Source organism: Gadus morhua, chromosome 5 (genome assembly GCF_902167405.1).
Source record: "Gadus morhua chromosome 5, gadMor3.0, whole genome shotgun sequence".
NCBI lineage: Eukaryota > Metazoa > Chordata > Actinopteri > Gadiformes > Gadidae > Gadus > Gadus morhua.
Genome location: NC_044052.1, coordinates 9,738,390 through 9,755,889, shown reverse-complemented (window position 1 = coordinate 9,755,889; position 17,500 = coordinate 9,738,390). Strand labels below are relative to the sequence as shown.

The 17,500-nt window shown below is 48.1% G+C and overlaps 1 protein-coding gene across 1 annotated transcript in view; it reads right to left on the bottom strand.

Annotated features, from left to right (window-relative positions):
• Positions 1–17,500, bottom strand: part of plcb2 (phospholipase C, beta 2) — a 22,320-nt gene that overhangs the window by 429 nt on the left and 4,391 nt on the right. Inside the window, exons 11-31 of the mRNA XM_030357272.1 lie at positions 16,373–16,530; positions 14,811–14,893; positions 14,546–14,630; positions 13,554–13,725; positions 13,008–13,093; positions 12,499–12,595; positions 12,153–12,237; positions 11,906–12,030; positions 11,476–11,627; positions 9,627–9,791; positions 9,287–9,386; positions 8,974–9,078; positions 8,009–8,073; positions 7,753–7,831; positions 7,068–7,559; positions 6,714–6,897; positions 6,322–6,442; positions 3,788–3,852; positions 2,528–2,581; positions 2,303–2,360; positions 529–606 (exon numbers count right to left, since the gene is read on the bottom strand). Of these exons, the coding sequence (XP_030213132.1) occupies positions 529–606; positions 2,303–2,360; positions 2,528–2,581; positions 3,788–3,852; positions 6,322–6,442; positions 6,714–6,897; positions 7,068–7,559; positions 7,753–7,831; positions 8,009–8,073; positions 8,974–9,078; positions 9,287–9,386; positions 9,627–9,791; positions 11,476–11,627; positions 11,906–12,030; positions 12,153–12,237; positions 12,499–12,595; positions 13,008–13,093; positions 13,554–13,725; positions 14,546–14,630; positions 14,811–14,893; positions 16,373–16,530 (2,609 nt within the window). The remainder of the gene's footprint in view (positions 1–528; positions 607–2,302; positions 2,361–2,527; positions 2,582–3,787; positions 3,853–6,321; positions 6,443–6,713; positions 6,898–7,067; positions 7,560–7,752; positions 7,832–8,008; positions 8,074–8,973; positions 9,079–9,286; positions 9,387–9,626; positions 9,792–11,475; positions 11,628–11,905; positions 12,031–12,152; positions 12,238–12,498; positions 12,596–13,007; positions 13,094–13,553; positions 13,726–14,545; positions 14,631–14,810; positions 14,894–16,372; positions 16,531–17,500) is intronic.

Below are 17,500 nucleotides of genomic sequence, written 5' to 3'. Positions count from 1 at the left end.
TCGATCATTATGCTGCATGTAATTCCCTCCCTTCCTCAACCCACTGTCCATTATGTTAGGCATGAAAAGGCGATACAAATGCATGAAGAAAAGAGAATACGTAAATAAATTCACACACATTCATATTCGCACCACTCTATCCATCAATGTACTACTAGTAGATATACTTTGGATTTGCTCCCCAGTGAAAGTTCACGGGAGGGAACATCATGACGCTAACCGAACATCTGATCGTCTCTGAAGTATGACTCCGTTCACAAGAAGCGTGACTAGAACGCAATTATGATGTCTAAGTGAATCATAATTCAGGTAGATAATTTTCCCATCTGACAGAGATGTCAAAGTTGACGTGTCTCACACAGTAGATGGTAATGAAGTGTGTGTGTGTGTGTGTGTGTGTGTGTGTGTGTGTGTGTGTGTGTGTGTGTGTGTGTGTGTGTGTGTGTGTGTGTGTGTGTGTGTGTGTGTGTGTGTGTGTGTGTGTGTGTGTGTATGTGTGTGTGTATGTTAAGTGTAATGTGTGTGTACCTGGTTGGCCAGGGCCTTGATCTCCTCCAGGGTGGCAGCCTGTTTCTTGGTCAGAGCCTCCTGTTGTAGGCTGTTGTCCTGTAACAACATCAACGACAAACACACTCACCACACGGTCAATACTGGTTGACAAATGGGCTGCATGTAAGGGGAGCCCTGTGGGTAGGCAGTGTGTGTGTGTACTGTGCTTGGATGGTTAAAAGGGTATGTGCTTCTGTGAATGTGTGTGTGTATGTGTGTGTGTATGCATTTGTATATGTGTGAGAGAGAGAGAGAGAGAGAGAGAGAGAGAGAGAGAGAGAGAGAGAGAGAGAGAGAGAGAGAGAGAGAGAGAGAGAGAGAGAGAGAGAGAGAGAGAGAGAGAGAGAGAGAAAGAGAGAGATAGAGAGAGAGAGAGAGAGAGAGAGAGAGAGAGAGAGAGAGAGAGAGAGAGAGAGAGAGAAAGAGAGAGAGAGAGAGAGAATGCCTGTAGACAAATGGACTCGGGGGATGCAACCTGAGAGAGTGGATCTATATGTCTGGGTCAACAGTTTGCATTTGTCCGATTCAATTACCTCTCCATCCGCCCCGCTACTGAGTAACAAGGCTACGGCAATTAAACGAGTGTTTGGACTGCGTGACCAATAGTTTGAGGGTTTAATTGGAAAGTAATGATTAGGGATTACAATTTGATACATATGGTCATTGAGGTGTGTGTGTGCGCAAATGTGATTAGGTTTGTGTGTGTGTGTGTGTGTGTGTGTGTGTGTGTGTGTGTGTGTGTGTGTGTGTGTGTGTGTGTGTGTGTGTGTGTGTGTGTGTGTGTGTGTGTGCGTGTGTGATGTATGTGTGTGTGTGTGTGTGTGTGTGTGTGTGTGTGTGTGTGTGTGTGTCTATGATGTATGCATGAATGTGTGAGTGTGTGTGTGTGTGTGTGCATGCTTGTGTGCGTGTTTGTGTGTGCATATGTATGTCAGCGTGTGTGTTTGTAATTGGGAGTGTGTGCATGTGTATATGTGCACGTGTTTGTGCTTGGTTGGCCACGGTGCTTATGGGTAGTCCTCACTATCACAGGCTTCCTGAGGCCAAACCATTCTCTTCGACAACATGGTTGTGAGTCAGCTCTAACACAACAGCAGAGCTCTCTACTGACTCACCCCCACTTTGGCCCCCCGATGCCAAATTCAGAAAGGTTTTCTACCTCTGTGCCTTCAATGTCATCTCAGGAGAGTACATAATATAGTGCTTGGATGTTTCAAGGGGTATGTGTTTGTGTGAATGTCAGTTTGTGTGCTAGCGTTTTTGCCTGTATATTCTTGTCAGCAAAATGGCTCAGGAGAGTTCACGCTTGCATGTGCATTAAGGTACTTAAGGTACACATGAACCCACTGAAGATCAGGTTTTGTTCATATTGCTTGACTCAAGCTTTGAGTCGGCTCGCATTTCTGCTGGGATCAACGGATCAAGTTTTTCACGGCAAAAGTGTAACCATGGTTACTGCTTCAAACACAACAATCTGAGCCCTGAGTCAGTGAAGGAGAGTATTTTAAATATTTGCGCCCCGCCACAGCAGTCCTGCGGTGAGGATTATTTTAGTTATTGCTTATGCAATACAGTCGTTATTATTTAGTATTGTAGTCCCGTACATACAGGAGTTATATGGACTATACACTAAGTTATATGGAAATACATTAAGTCATGCATTTGCCTACCTACGAAAAAGTCATATTCCCAATACACAAGGTATTCAAAGTAACATGAACCATTTTGAGATCAATCCTGTTCAAATACTTACAGCTCCATCGGTCTGGGCTGGTTCGTCCAACATCTCCACGCTCGCAGCCTTTTTCAGCCTGAGGACAGCAGCAGAAATATGAATCTGGCAACAACACAAGTCTCCGAACCCACACACAGCTCCCATGTGCACTGCTACTACTACTACTGTGTGTGCTGTGAGCCGTCCTGTGTGTGTCAAGCCTTTCAACGGGATGGGAACCTGCGTACTCTTATTGTGACTCACTTTTTATCGGACGCACGTTTGGACATTCCCTTCTTCTTGCTGTCTTTGTTTTCACTAAGAACAAAAAGAAACATAAAAAGATGGAAAAAGGTCAAAAAATGGAGCCGTAGGTAGAAAATGGGGCGTTGATCGTCTCCACCTCGCGACAATGGGTTTTATGGAAGGTTAAGCCCCATGTTAAAGTGTAGGTGCTGACAGGAAGGTGTCTTCATCTCCCTACTGCTGTTTGAACACCTGTTTGCTAATGGCTGTCCTGAGATAACCATCTGCTTGTTGCGATGGGGCAGGCACACGCACACACATGCACGCATGCACACACACAAACACACACACACATACACAAAAACACACAATCATTATAAATACAGACATCCTCAGACAGCTCCTCATCACCTGTGCAAACTGTGTTTGCACAGGTGGGTTTGTGGAGGTGAAGCACAGTGGAAGCAGACTGAAGGATTACAATAGAGCAGCCAAGGACAGGCCAAGAGTAGCATGCTTTTTTTTCCCCCTTCCAAATACCACAAACAGTTCACCTCAAACACCCTGCACTAAATGCTCAAAGTACATGGCCAAATACCTTTTTAAATGAAAGAAAAACAGTTTGTTCCACTGAGGAACCAAAATTGGTGCTTTGGTTTCAGAATGAGACAGACATCAAGGATCTAATTCCCATTCTACTTGCTTGTTGTCTACAATCCCATTTACATTTAGTGGATTTTATCTAAAGCGACTTACAAACATTCTATACACACCCACTCACACACACAGTGGTGTCAACCATGTGATGCTAAACAACCTGCTCATCTGGAGCAGTTGTAGATGGGAGTCTTACCCAGGGACACAGAGCCGGTGATCAAACTAGCAACCCTCTTGTTACAAGTCAACCTGCTCTACCTCCTGAGCTACTGCCCCCTCTGCGTCCTCCTGTCTCAAACACAGGGTCACACAGGCATTGTGGCAGTGTCTCCTAAACACAATTCATGGAGTGTGTGTGCGTGTAAATGTTAAATTGATTCCATTTATACATTGCTTTTCTAACCACTGGCCACTCAAAGCGCTTGACAATATTGCCTAACGTTCACCTACTCATGAACACATTCACACACCGACGGCGGTGTGGTACACGCAAGGCGACAGCCAGCTGGGGCGGTGAGGGTGAGGTATCATGCTCAGGGACACGCTCTACCTCCTGCTACATGCCGCCCGTGTGTGTGTGTGTGTGTGTGTACGTGTGTCTGTGTGTGTGCGCGTTCAGACCTTTCAAGTGTCTTCATTTCACTGGTGTGTTTCTCTGTGGCCAACTCCAGCAGCTTGGCCAGTTTCTGCCCAACAAGAAACAGACGGACGTCGGTACAGGCAGACAGGAAGGCCCAACACTTGACAACAACAACGACAAAAAATACCCAATGACATAACCACATCCTGTGTGTTGACGTAAGACTCGGATCAATAGTGGCTGTCCCCCTGATGAATCGTATTGCATCACTACCCAGGAAACTGGGGTTGTATGTTATGCAAACCCAGCCCCCCCCCCCCCCCAGGAAAGCTTGTAGTTTCTATAGGTGACATAATGACCCAAAGATAAACAGGAAAAAAGGGTGACATTGAGAAAGAAAAATATATATATATTTGACCCTGTGGCAGAAAAAAGCACTTAAAGGTGCCATGACATGCTATTTTATGGATGCTTTAATATAGGTATTAGTGGGCCACTAACACGTTATTCAAAGACGTTCCCGAAATTCAGCCGTGGTGCAGAGTTACAGCCACTCCGAGCCTGTCGCACATTGAGCTTCCCCCAAATGCGCTGTTCTGGTGTCTGTAGCTATAATGCAAATGAGGAGGAGCGAGGCGGGTCAAGGAGGAGGGTGGGGGTGTGGCCCTGAGCAGCTTGCAGCCACGGTACCATGCGCTCTGTTTACAGTGGATGTATCGCAATGGCGAGGCGCACACAGCCTTTAGCCATGTTCTGTAAATATTCTAGAACACACGGGAGTCCTGGAGCTCTATATCTAAATAATATCATATACATAGATATCTATATCATATAATATATATTATCACGGCCAAAGCTGTGTGAGCCGAAATTATGAATCTCGAACGACCGCGTTGGGTTCTCCGACGTTCCTGGTTCTTCCACGTCCACATCAATCTGAAGTAGACTGAACCGTGACATGGAGGAGAAAGGGATTGTTGCCGGGCAGCGCTTAGGCACCTCCGCCTCCTGCAGCGCCGAGGCGGTGGTCCCTCGGCAGCGGTCCCTCGGCAGCGCGAAGCGGGGCTCAAGCGGGAGACATTCGCGGCCAACAATCCCTTTCTCCTCCATGTCGTGGTTCATGTTCTTGAGGGAGTCAAAGCCAAAGTTCCTTTCCCCCAATTCATTCTCAACCATGGCTGAGATAACCCCCACTACAGTCTCGTTGAGGAAATACAAGAGACGTCAAAGAACTGACAAGAAACACTTGCGTTACAGTGTGTGTATTCACACACACACACACATGTGGCGCTCGCACGGTCGTGTCTCATGGCGGGCCAAGTTCTCTGGGCGGGCCAGGCAGAGTAAGGGGAGGAGCTTAGATGATATGTGACGACATATGATACCACATTCCAAATCAGCGCGCTTGAGCCTCCGTTTTTTTCAAAGGCGAGTAGAACACCTAGTGCTCGTTTTACACCGAACGCAAGTTTTAGCCACTCGGGGACCATAGGCAGGCTAGGGGAACTCATATTTATGTTAGAAAATATCATAAAGTGAGATTTTCATGCCATGGCACCTTTAACAACCCGACCAAGAATGGATGTTTGGAGAGAAACCAAAATAATGCGGCCGCATACCAATCGTTGTGAAGAAAGCATTTCCTAGCCCAGGAGCAGGAGCAGTCAGAGATACAAATGGCACTGAGTTGCAGCAAACATTTGTACGCATGTGATAATCCCGGTGGTTCAATTTAGGAACCTTGCAAACCCTGCCTTGTCTTCAAAGCATCCAAAAGAGCTTAGTTTTGGCTTTTTGATAGACTAGGGAGGAGAGGGGTTTAACCAAAGCCTCATACGCTCCCCATACTTCAAACAATCCTGGCCCTGATCCGTGTGTTTGACTCTAATAAACCGCAACAACGATGAACCTCCGTGTCGGACTGATCTGAATGAAAAGTGCAGTCCGTCCAGTGAGGTGTACGGCCGCTGGAAGACGACTTGATTGACCTCTCAATCTCATGCAGAGTCAGTGCTTGATTCAGAGAGCACCCCTGAGCCCCCGGGGCTGATGGGTAATCGATAGAGCCGGTGGCGGGCCTGGCAGCTCGCCCGTGAGGCTGAGGCCGTGCGCTGAGAGAGGAGATGGAGAGAACTGTGGGTGCACCCTGATCCGACGGAGAGAAGGCCTCGGTTTGGCGGGTGGGGGTCGGATCAATAAAGCCATGAAAAATGGCCAATGGGTGCAAAAAGGGGTGGGCCAAGTGGTGGAAGTAGGTGCATCGAACACAATGAATTCAGGCTCCTTCTGCATTTTAACAACAAGATGGTATTGCTTTACTTTTAAATAAAGAGGCAAAAAACGGAATAGGATTGCGTAGCTGTAAGTGTTTAGTGCTATCCTACCGTTTTAAGAAGTGGGATAACACGCCGGTCATAATTAACATATAGCTGTTAGGTGAAGGTTGAAGCTAACGCAAAACCTCAATGTCATAACGATGAAATACCCTTGGAAATCAATAGTTACAGTAACCTTTTTCGTACGATTTCTCCAATGTAACCATTCCATTTGAATGCAGTGAACTCATGGACGTTACCTCAGTGGCGTGAGTGTCTTTCTTCTTCTTCATCTGGTTGCACTGATCTTCCAACAGCGTGTTCAGATCCCCTTGGAGTTTCTCCTTCTGCTCCTTAGCCTGGGTCGACTCCCCCTCCCCCCTGCACAACACATCGGAGCGTCAGCGGCGCCGGTCAAGGCCTGAACCAGTTCCCGGTAACGGGATATGTTAGAAGAAGGAACACAATTATTACAGCCTATAGAATCAGAAAAGAGAAAGGGGTTAATGTTTGAGCGGCGCTGGAGTGACTTGTACCATGATGAGTCATCTTTATTCACAGGCCTTTGTGATTGCTTTGAATGCGCTTGTGTTCCTTCAATCTTTCAACATTGACTCACTGGAACAGAAAGGAGAAAAACACAGGTCCTTACTCCTTTTTCTTGAGGGAGCCCTTCTTCTTGTAGGCCTTGAAGCTGTCGGTGCTTTTCTGTATCAGGTCCTCCTGTTTCTTCTGAAGCTTCTTCTCCAGCTCCTTTATCTCCTTCTCCTGCCGCTTGGTGACCTTGATGTAGTTCTTGTGCTGGAGGAGCTCTTCAACACTCACCGTGATGGGGTCTGTCGGTGAAAGAACAAAGGCCAGGGGAGACACCATGAGACAGATATAGCTATAGATATAGATATAGAGAACCACAAGCATTTGTGTTCGGAGACACATATGATCACTTTAACGTGATCAATTTCAACCTTACCTTCAGGGACAAGTATCTATTTAAACTGAGGGTTACCTCCAGCGGACGGAGGAGGAGTAGAGTCGACCGCGACGGGAACCACAGCGGCTGGAGTCTCCTCCACCCCGGGGTCCGGCTCGCTGACCGGCCCCTCAGGGGCGGGCTCAGGTTCGGTGCCGGGTGCTGGTTCTAAGGCGGCCTCTGGGATGACCTCCGCCTCCTCTGCAGCCTTGGGTTCTTCTGCAGCCTTGGGTTCTTCTGCAGCCTTGGGTTCTTCCTCAGCTTTGGGTTCTTCTTCAGCTTTGGGTTCTTCTTCAGCTTTGGGTTCTTCCTCAGCCTTTGGAGCCTCCTCAACTTTGGGTTCTTCTTCAGCCTTGGGTTCTTCTTCAGGTTTTGGAGCCTCCTCAACTTTGGGTTCTTCTTCGGCCTTGGGAGCCTCCTCAGTCTTTGGTTCTTCCTCAGCTTTGGGTTCTCCTTCTGCCGCCTTTGTGGCCTCTGCCTCAGCCGCTGGCGGTTCCACGGCGTCTGTCTTGGTCTCTGGAGTTTTAGCTGGAGAACATCCACACTTCATGAACATCTCTCATACTGTACAGGCCAATCTGTGCTTTCACCAGTGCGACCCAAACAAAACGAACCCATTTACCGCGTCTTCATTTGAATCACCTACCATCCATGTTCTTTAACAGATACAATTTGTGAATACTAACCTATATACTCTGTCGCTAACCGCGAGCGCCATTACCTGTATCAGGAGCGGGAGTGGCCGACGCCACGGCGGCAACGGCGGGCATCTCGTAGGGGCTGACGTAGGAGGAGGAGGACTGTTCAGGGGAGATGGAGCACAGGACAACACATTCTTACCAACATAATCGCCTTCCAGGAAGACAATTACTGCTGTTATGGTTTTATGGAAGACCGGAGGACAGGTTGTGTATGTCACTCCACCGGTTGCCAGTGGATACGGCGATTAGTTGTCTCAAGTACGGCCTTCATTTTACCTCCTGTGGTTTGGTGGTGGTCTTCTCTGTGCCCTTTGTTGGGTTGAACAAGGCATCCGTGAAATCTGAGGTGAGAGAAGAAAGCGATAGCGTAACGCAGCAGCACTGTATTCATATATATATATATATATATATATATATATATATATATATATATATATATATTATATATATTATATAACAGAGTGGGGCAGTGCAATCAATATTGGATTGCACTGATGTAAACTAATGTAATCGAGTTGAAACGCAAGTATATTTATTTTATGCACTAAATATTTGATAGAAATTGCAGAACAGCTGGATACATATTTCTACATTAATTTTGATTTGAACATTCTCTATTTAAACATTTTGTGTATTTTTTTAAGGGGAAATTTCAAAGTTCTTAGTAACAAAGTGATTCTTCGGAGGAAAATACTGAATATATGCATCATGTTTTCAAACTCAAAAATAATCATTTGAGTAGTCGTGATATCAATATTGACCAAAATAATCTTGATTATGTTTTTTCCCCTAATCGAGCAGCCCTATAAGAGATGATAATATATGAATGACACTTTTGTGAGTGGAGGATTATAAAGGATAAGTTTCATCAAATTTACAAAGGATGGCTTCGCAAAAATGCAATTCTTCATTCCTGAATCAAAATATAAAGTTGATATTTTATTATCTTAATTGTTGAGTGAGAGATGTATTCTGTTTGCCATTCTGTATGTTTGTGTGTGTGTGTGTGTGTGTGGTGTTTGTGTGCGTCCGTATGTGTGTGTGTGTGTGTGTGTTTGAGTGTGTGCTGATCAATCATATTCAGATACACCAGCATCTCTACGTGATTAGGGCCATAAACACATCCTCTCGTCTCCAGCATCAGCATCAGTGGCCGCCTCCCCTTTCCTGGGATTCCATTTAGAACGGTTCTAAGAGCGGGCGCGCGCCTCGCGGGGACACAGAGCAGACGGGCGGGGCACCTGCGAAGGCGGCCGGGATGTAGTCCTTGATCTCGATGTACACAAAGAGGGCGGGCAGCGTCAGCACCATGTTACCCTCGCTGCGGAGGGCGATGTGCTGGAAGCCTGGAGGTCAGACGTAAAGAACTCATACACCTTTATCGTGGCTACGACTTTATATGATGTGGCTGTCGACAGAAGACAGGTGTGAGTGCTGGGTTAGGAGAGCCATACAAGGGCTACAGCACCAGTACAAACTGGGGGAGCGTATGCACCGGTGAGTGAGCTGTGAGTTGGATCATGTAAAGTGTTGGGATGCCTTCCTTTCACTCACCTGACTGAATGGCATCCAGAGGGAGGATCCTGTGTCCCAGGAATTTACCGTTCTCCTCGTGGACCACGAGCCGGAGGGAGGCCATTTCGGGTAGCAGGATCTGGGCGAGATGTGGCACGAATCAATGCATCAGGGTCAGCCGACTCCTGCATATTACTCACACACTAACAAGTCTCATCTGTCTAAGTACCCTTTCTTCCAAAACGCATTCACGCACACACACACACACACACAAACATGTGTGTATCATCACTCAAACACACACTCAAACACAGACGTGCACAAATACACACACAAACACGTGTGTAGTCATCACCCACACACATATACACGCACACACCTTCTCAAAGACGAAGGGCTCCTCGTTCCACACAGGGTTGATGGCGTTTGCCGTGGCGGTCCATTTAGTGCGGAACTTTTTCTTGGGATCTCCCGGCAGTCCGATGATCTCCGCCTCCACACCTGTCTTCACACTCTTGTCGCTCAGGAACTGCCCTGAGTAGATCTGGCGGGACAAGGTGAGAACCCAGCGTCAGAGACCAGTCAGGGGCACTCTGGTCTAGTTTTCGTTGTAAAAGTCTCTCCGCCATTCATTCACAACGACACAAAGCCCTTCCACGTCCCGCTGTGCGTGGTGCGTCTAAAGGACGGGGAGTTGAACCGGTTGAAACTGAATGCTCATACAAACACATGGACACACATGGCCCCCCCGCGGGAGGATAATATGTATTGGTTTTCTCCTAAAGCTTAACACTAATGGATACCAGGGAACAACTCCAGGTAGCCAGCAGGCAGCCGCAGTTATTTCGGGCTGTGTATATACTCACACCGAATGAACCGGCTATAGATAGACAGCACCATGGGAGGCAAAACAGGTCTATGTATGGCATAGAAAGTCAGTCGTTGATGATGCGCACGTGAGCTTCAATTTATGAAACCAATGAGTTTGAGTCCATGTCAGGTGAGGTCTGAGAGCTCACAGGGAAACGGAGAGGTATAAATGATACGCACGCTGACCCCCTGCAGGGAACAATTCCCATTAATATTAAATGGAGAGAACAGCTTCTGGAGGACACGGCGGTATGAAACCGAGGGGACACTGGCCTCTTCTAACCCGGCTTGGGTTGTTTGTCATGTGTTCAGCGGTCTCTCCGTAAGTCAGTATCAGGGTATATTGTGGGGGGATAATGAGTACCGGCGTTTTCTGTTGTTAGTATTTCCTAAGAGCCACTAGCAGGTAATATTTTTTGAATTACACCCATTGTGTGCTCCTAGGGGCAGCATGGGGCTGTCAATCAGCTGTCCACATGTCACTCTGCACTAGGATGTCAAGCAGCACGCCTCCAGTAGCGCCGAGGTGCATTCAGGAGGTGGATTCATTTAATGCTGGATACACCTGATTATTTACCTGATGGTGGATTCACCTGATGGTGGATTCACCTGATGGTGTTTAAACCTGGTGGTGTATTCACCTGTTGGTGTTTTCAACTGATGGCGTATTCACCTCCTGGGGGTGCTTTGACCTGGTGGGGTATTCAGCTGATGGTGTGGTGGTGTATTCACCTGATGGTGGTGCTTTGACCTGGTGGTGTATTCACCTGATGGTGTATTCACCTGATGTCGGGGCTTTGACCTGGTGGGGTATTCACCTGATGGTGTATTCACCTGATGGTGGTGCTTTGACCTGGTGGGGTATTCACCTGATGGTGTATTCACCTGATGGTGGTGCTTTGACCTGGTGGGGTATTCACCTGATGGTGGTGCTTTTACCTGGTGGGGTATTCACCTGATGGTGGTGCTTTGACCTGCTGGCATATTCACCTGATGGTTTATTCACATAATGGTGTGTACACCTGATGGTGGTGCTTTTACCTGTTGGAGTGGTAACATCGATTTCCTTTATGCTTTCCCCACATTAGGTAATTTGGGTTCCCAACCTGCCAGTTGCACTTTAAACCTCAGAAGAGTGTCCCCCCACCACCCTTATAGATCGGGCGTATGACTCAAGCTGTTCGTGGCTGACTAGCCTATAGAAGCTGCTGATTCAACATATGCCCGGTGTGTGTGTGTGTGTGTGTGTGTGTGTGTGTGTGTGTGTGTGTGTGTGTGTGTGTGTGTGTGTGTGTGTGTGTGTGTGTGTGTGTGTGTGTGTGTGTGTGTGTGTGTGTAATGCTACGTGTGAACCTTGCCTTGATGCTCAGCGTGTTGGCTATGATGGTGTCTATCCTCTCGCAGAACGGATCAAACTTCTTGTCGCTGCGTCGCATGACGTCGTGCTTGAGGAGGTAACCCGACCTCCCGTTGTACTCAAACAACGCCATGTTGAGCTGCATTGGGAAATCTGAAAACACAAACCCAAGTCCGTTCAGCTGCCACTTTTTTGCTGGACAGATACAGTGTAGGATTTCTGGTGCATGTCAAAAAAGGCCAACACTGACCCCTTGTGGCGAAGAACAGAACCACAGCTTCCAAACATATATCCCATGTCAATCATCATGTACAGCACATGTATAATAGCTCGACCCTGTCAATCGACATAAAAGCATGAATCACAAGATGGGGTGACCAGAGTCTTGTGATTAATGCTTTTGTGTCAGAGTTCAATAACCCAATAGCTACCCATAGTCTGATAGTTGAGGGCCACGAACTGGCAGCCGGCGTTCCAGAAGGGCTGGGGATTGTAATTGGAGGAGTCCATCCTGGTTCCTTTAGGGTAGATCCTGCTCATCTGCCTCCGGTTATATCTGTGGAACCTGGTTAAAGGTCCGCAAACCCACCCCTGTCCCATATGTACAATGAACAGCCCACCAAAGCCTTGTTGACCGGTGGGATGTGATTGTGCGTGCTCCAAATGAGCAAAGGATACTCGACGAACTCCACTGCACTCTTGGCAATCATCGCTTCTCCTTTGGTCTCCACGAAAGACGAGATGCCGTAACTCTTGTTCTTCTCTGTAATAAAGGAGACGGGAACGTCAACAAATACAGTGTTAATGCAGTTTCATCGTAAGCGTAGGCAGTAAGCAAAGCACTAAGAACTTGTTTGTTAAATTGACCGTTGCAATACCCACACCAACACTTAGAATTGTCGAGTCAATGAATATAAAACGGAGGCTAGTGATCGTTAATAGCGGTTACATTTTAAGTTGCATTAATTATAAATGAATTGCAGGCAATAACAGTATTTAAGAGGGAGAGCGGAGAAGAGCCTACTTTTGGAGTTTTCAAAAGACATGAACTTGTTGGGCTGGATGTAGTTGACTATAGAGGACATGGCCTCGTAGGCCGTGACTTCCTGTCCTGCAGTGCCCTGAGGGAGAGAGAGGAGGGGAGGAGAAGAGAGTAGAACATCATCCGAAAGGTCGACCGCCTCACTCTCACTGCCCACCGGTCCTATCAGCCGCCCGCTGTATACGAGACAGGGGGCATGCCATGTTGTCCATTCATTAGCTGTAGAACTAGATCAGAAACAAGACTTCTCCTTCTTCTAACAGAGCCTCCTCTTGGCATCAACGTGGGCACAGCGTGACATGTGACAGAAAAGTACAAACTGTGATGTTCTGTACTGAAAGACACAGCCCTCATAACACGCTGTGGGCCTGCTTGACCAGCAAGAACAAAAAGCAGGGTTATCGTCATCTCTGTTTAACCCAACAACTCCACGTCGAATTGATGTTTTTTTATAAATTATTATTTAGCATTGATATTGTCTTTCACCGTACCTCATCCGAGGTCTTCATCTTCTCCTCGTCCTGCTCGTCCGCATCGTCCTGCTCCTCGTTCTCGTCCACAGCAGCCGCCTTGGCGTCTGAAGCACCGGACAGACGACAGAGCAGCTCAGAATAACAACGCTAGTCAATTACGCTAGCAGTGGGTTGCACTCAGTGGGTGGGGGGCTCCCATGATGGCTTTGATGATATAAAGGCTTTCAAAATATAAAAGCCTTCATGCCTTGTCGGTTACATTTGCTGATCTGAAGACAGAAAAGGTGGATACCGTATTGAAGAAACATACCGGGCCATGGATATTTTTGAGACTGCATATGAGATTCTTCTTATTTAATTAATTTAACAGGGACTGTGCACAACAACAGCAGTTGGGCCAGAGCTACTGAGCTCGTTTCCATCTGTAGTGTAACGTATTGCCTATTTTACTGCACACAATATTTGGTGGTCTCTTTCATTAACAACCCACAACCACCTCCCCAACAACAACAACAACAACAACAACAACAACAACAAGGACTGAGTGCTGGGGGTCCATCTCACCAGCCGGGGCCTCCGGGGGGGCTCCCGGAGCGGCGGGGTCCGTCGCTGCGTCGCCCACCTCTGGGAGCGGGGCCTGCTCCACGATGGCGGGCTTGTCGTGGCCCTTCTTGTTCTTGATCAGGATCTTCCCCATGAGCTCCGAGGGGCTGGGGATCTGCTGACCGGGCTTCAGCTGAGGGGGAGGGATGGTGGGAGGGGAGGGGAGGGGAGGGGAGGAAGGGAGAGGGGAGTGGAGGGGAGGGGAGAGGGGACGAGGGGAGTGGAGGGGAGGGGAGGGGAGAGGGAGAGGGGAAGAGGGGAGGGGAGAGGAAAGGGGAGGGGAGGGGAGAGGGAGAGGGGAGGAGGGGAGAGGGAGAGGGGAGTGGAGGGGAGGGGAGAGGGGACGAGGGGAGTGGAGGGGAGGGGAGAGGAAAGAGGAGGGGAGGGGATAGGGAGAGGGGAGGAGGGGAGGAGGGGAGGGGAGGGGGAGGGGAGAGGGGAGTGGGGAGGAGGGGAGAGGGGAGGAGGGGAGTGGAGGGGAGGGGAGGAAGGGAGAGGGGAGGAGGGGAGGAGGGGAGGAGGGGAGAGGAGGGGAGGGGAGGAGGGGAGAGGGGAGAGGGAGAGGAGGGGAGAGGGGGGGAGGGGAGAGGGGGGGAGGATGGAAGAGGGGATGAGGGGAGAGGGGGGGAGAGGGGAAGATGGGAGAGGGGAGGAGGGGCAATGAGCGGAGAGATACATCGTTCGATGGACTCGTAGTAGTCTGTGTGCAAACACTGTGCACAGCATGTATGTGCAGAACACACACGTGCATAGACACACATAGACACACATTCACACACAGCAAGGCGTAGGTAATAACGCGGTGGGCGTGTGTCTGAATGTGGCCGATTTACCCACACGTAAATCAGTTCCCTCAGACGGATCAGGTAACGGAGAACCAGAGGCATGTAGGATATTGATGAAAACCACAAGGCCCTGATTGCCTTGATCCCTGCGGCCACCCTGCTACTCACAGGGTATTTCTCCAGCGGTTCCGTAAGCAGGGCATCACCAAATATGGTTCTGCAATAGTTGGCCATCTTCTCCTGCTGCTTCACCCTGGAACAAAGCACAGAAACACCCGTTAGAACACCACACTGACGTAGAACAACACTCCTATGTGTGTCCTATCCCCCCCCCCCCCGTCCCCCGTTTTGTCCTGTCCTCATGTGCCCCATGATACTTAGTGTGGTGTGTCTTTGAGAGTCTGCAGGGAGGTGGGCTGGGGGGGTCACGTACGAGTCCACGTGGTTCTCAAAGGAGAGGACCACTGGGAATGGGGAGGTCTTGAAGGCACTCTCGTTGATGGCTTCGATCACATCCTGTCACAGAGAGAGAGAGAGAGAGAGAGAGAGAGAGAGAGAGAGAGAGAGAGAGAGAGAGAGAGACGCATACACACACAGGTAGAGAGGAGGAGAGGAAGCCAGACAAACACATACACACACACAAACACCGACATGGACAGACAGAGAGAGACACACACACACACACACAGAAAGAGAAAGAGACACACACACACTCAGAGACAGAGAGAGGTATAAACAAAGAGATAGAGAGAGAGGGAGAGAGAGGGAGAGAGAGGGAGAGAGAGAGATAAACACAAACACAAAGAGATAGAGAGAGAGAAAAAGTCAGAGAGAGAGAGATAAGCAATATGTTTTCATTGAGATCGAACCTTTAAATGAACTCATCACGTTGTGTTTCTCTTTTAGCAAGAATGGATGGTCAAAGGCAGTTGCACAAACTTGAAAGCAGAATTCCTAGAGGCATAAAAGTACAACACCAATAAAATAACATAACACAAAGTGAAAGCACTGACATTCAGGCACACAGGCAGGAAATAACACAGAGGGGCCCACGATAACGTTCAAACGGGAACACAGACACACAGAGACTACTGTCATTCTCTCCTAACGTAACGGGCAGACGAGGCCTGACACCCCGAACGGCGTCTTCCTCCACCCCACGAAGGTGTTTTGTGTCTTTGTCAGGAAGGAGAAGCACTCTAGAGGCCCTTGTAGGGAAGTGTTAAAACAGAACCGAGAACCAAAGTGAGAGAGTGTGTGTGTTTTAGTGTGTGTGTGGTTCAGAGAGTGTTAGGAGTGTGAGATACAGAAAGTATCGAGTGTTCTTTCTTTGTGTGTGTGTGTGTGTGTGTGTGTGTGTGTGTGTGTGTGTGTGTGTGTGTGTGTGTGTGTGTGTGTGTGTGTGTGTGTGTGTGTGTGTGTGTGTGTGTGTGTGTGTGTGTGTGTGTGTGGGTGGGGGGGGGGAGCCCATGTAACCCATACATCCCATGTAAGTACAAAAGTGTACATTTACGACCTCAAAGCGCAGGGCAGCCTGCAAAGACCTGTTACACACTGGCTGCCAAGCCTTCAACAGGGGGCTGTAACTGTGATGGGAACCTGACCACTGCTTCTCTCTACTCCAGCCCCACGCATCCCCCACCGCTATCTTGCATGGTAGAACACTCCAGATTAATCACAGCACGCATATAATTCAACGTTCTTGGTTTGAAGATGTAAATTGAAGTGCTGCCAGGATGCACGTTTTTTGCATTGAGGATTTGCATTGATTTTATTTATTTTACTCTCTCTCTCTCTCTCTCTCTCTCTCTCTCTCTCTCTCTCTCTCTCTCTCTCTCTCTCTCTCTCTCCCGCAATGCTTGAGGAATTTTCTTTGGTATATTTTACAATGGCCGAATTGTTTGGGTTTTGGACTTCCACCCGGCATGCACGTGTGTGAGTAAATGAAGATCATGAGACTGGTGTTCAACATCAGCCAGTGGTATGTATGGGCACCTTGAAGAGGATCTCAGTGGTCATGGTGAAGCCGTGGGTGATGTAGGGCTCTTCATCTGGGGGCTTGCCCTTCCAGCAGTCGAGCTCCAGACACCGGCAGCCCGAGAGCAGGCACTGGCGGTACATCTCTGGGGTGGACACGCCCGAGAACTGGCCGGCTGGAGGGGTTCAAGCACATCATCCAGACATGACGTCTACATAAGTCCTCATGGCTGTGAATGTGGATGGAAGAGGCTGTGCGTTGCAATGAGTTAAAGGGGTGATATTATGCCACCAGGTCAGTGTGATAAGCCAGTACAAGCCGTTTAAAAATCTGTCAAGTCCACTTGGTAGGCTGGTAGACTGATCTATCCATCATACATCAGGTTGGACATTACCACTTGTGATCTCACTAAAACACAGGATAAGTCTGATTTTTGTTGACTACAATAGCTGGCTATTCAAACCTAGTGGGATAATATCACCCTTTAATATCTCAGCTGCTATTCTATTGTTGTTTTTTCATATCTTACTGTTCTATATATTATATGTATATATATGTTTGCGCCTTAAATTAGCCTAGTTTGTACTTTTTTTGGATTTTATACGTGCGAATGCTCCATTACAAAAGCTACAAAAATTTCGCTGTACCCTCTGCGACGACAAAGGAATTCTACTCCGATCTACTCTCTATCTGACGTTTATTAAATCAGATAGGTTTGTCGAATGACAGACTCCATACACAACCTCATAAATAGCACTGAGGATAGAGCGAATCAATTATATGATAATATATATGTGTGTGTGAGTTTGTGTGTGCGTGTGTGTGTGTGTGTGTGTGTGTGTGTGTGTGTGTGTGTGTGTGTGTGTGTGTGTGTGTGTGTGTGTGTGTGTGTGTGTGTGTGTGTGTGTGTGTGTGTGTGTGTGTGTGTGTGTGTGTGTGTGTGTGTGTAACACTGCATGTCGACGCATCTCTCCTCATTGTAACCAGCAGAGGGAGGATAGTAAAGTGGGGAGGGTTTTCAACTCCCACATCCTTGATAAAGACGCCTAAACGAACATACATGGTCCCTTCACTGTATCTGAATTAGTTTGGATAAAGTGGTGTTTGGATAGAGCTTCTGCTATACAACTGAATGGTCCTGCCTG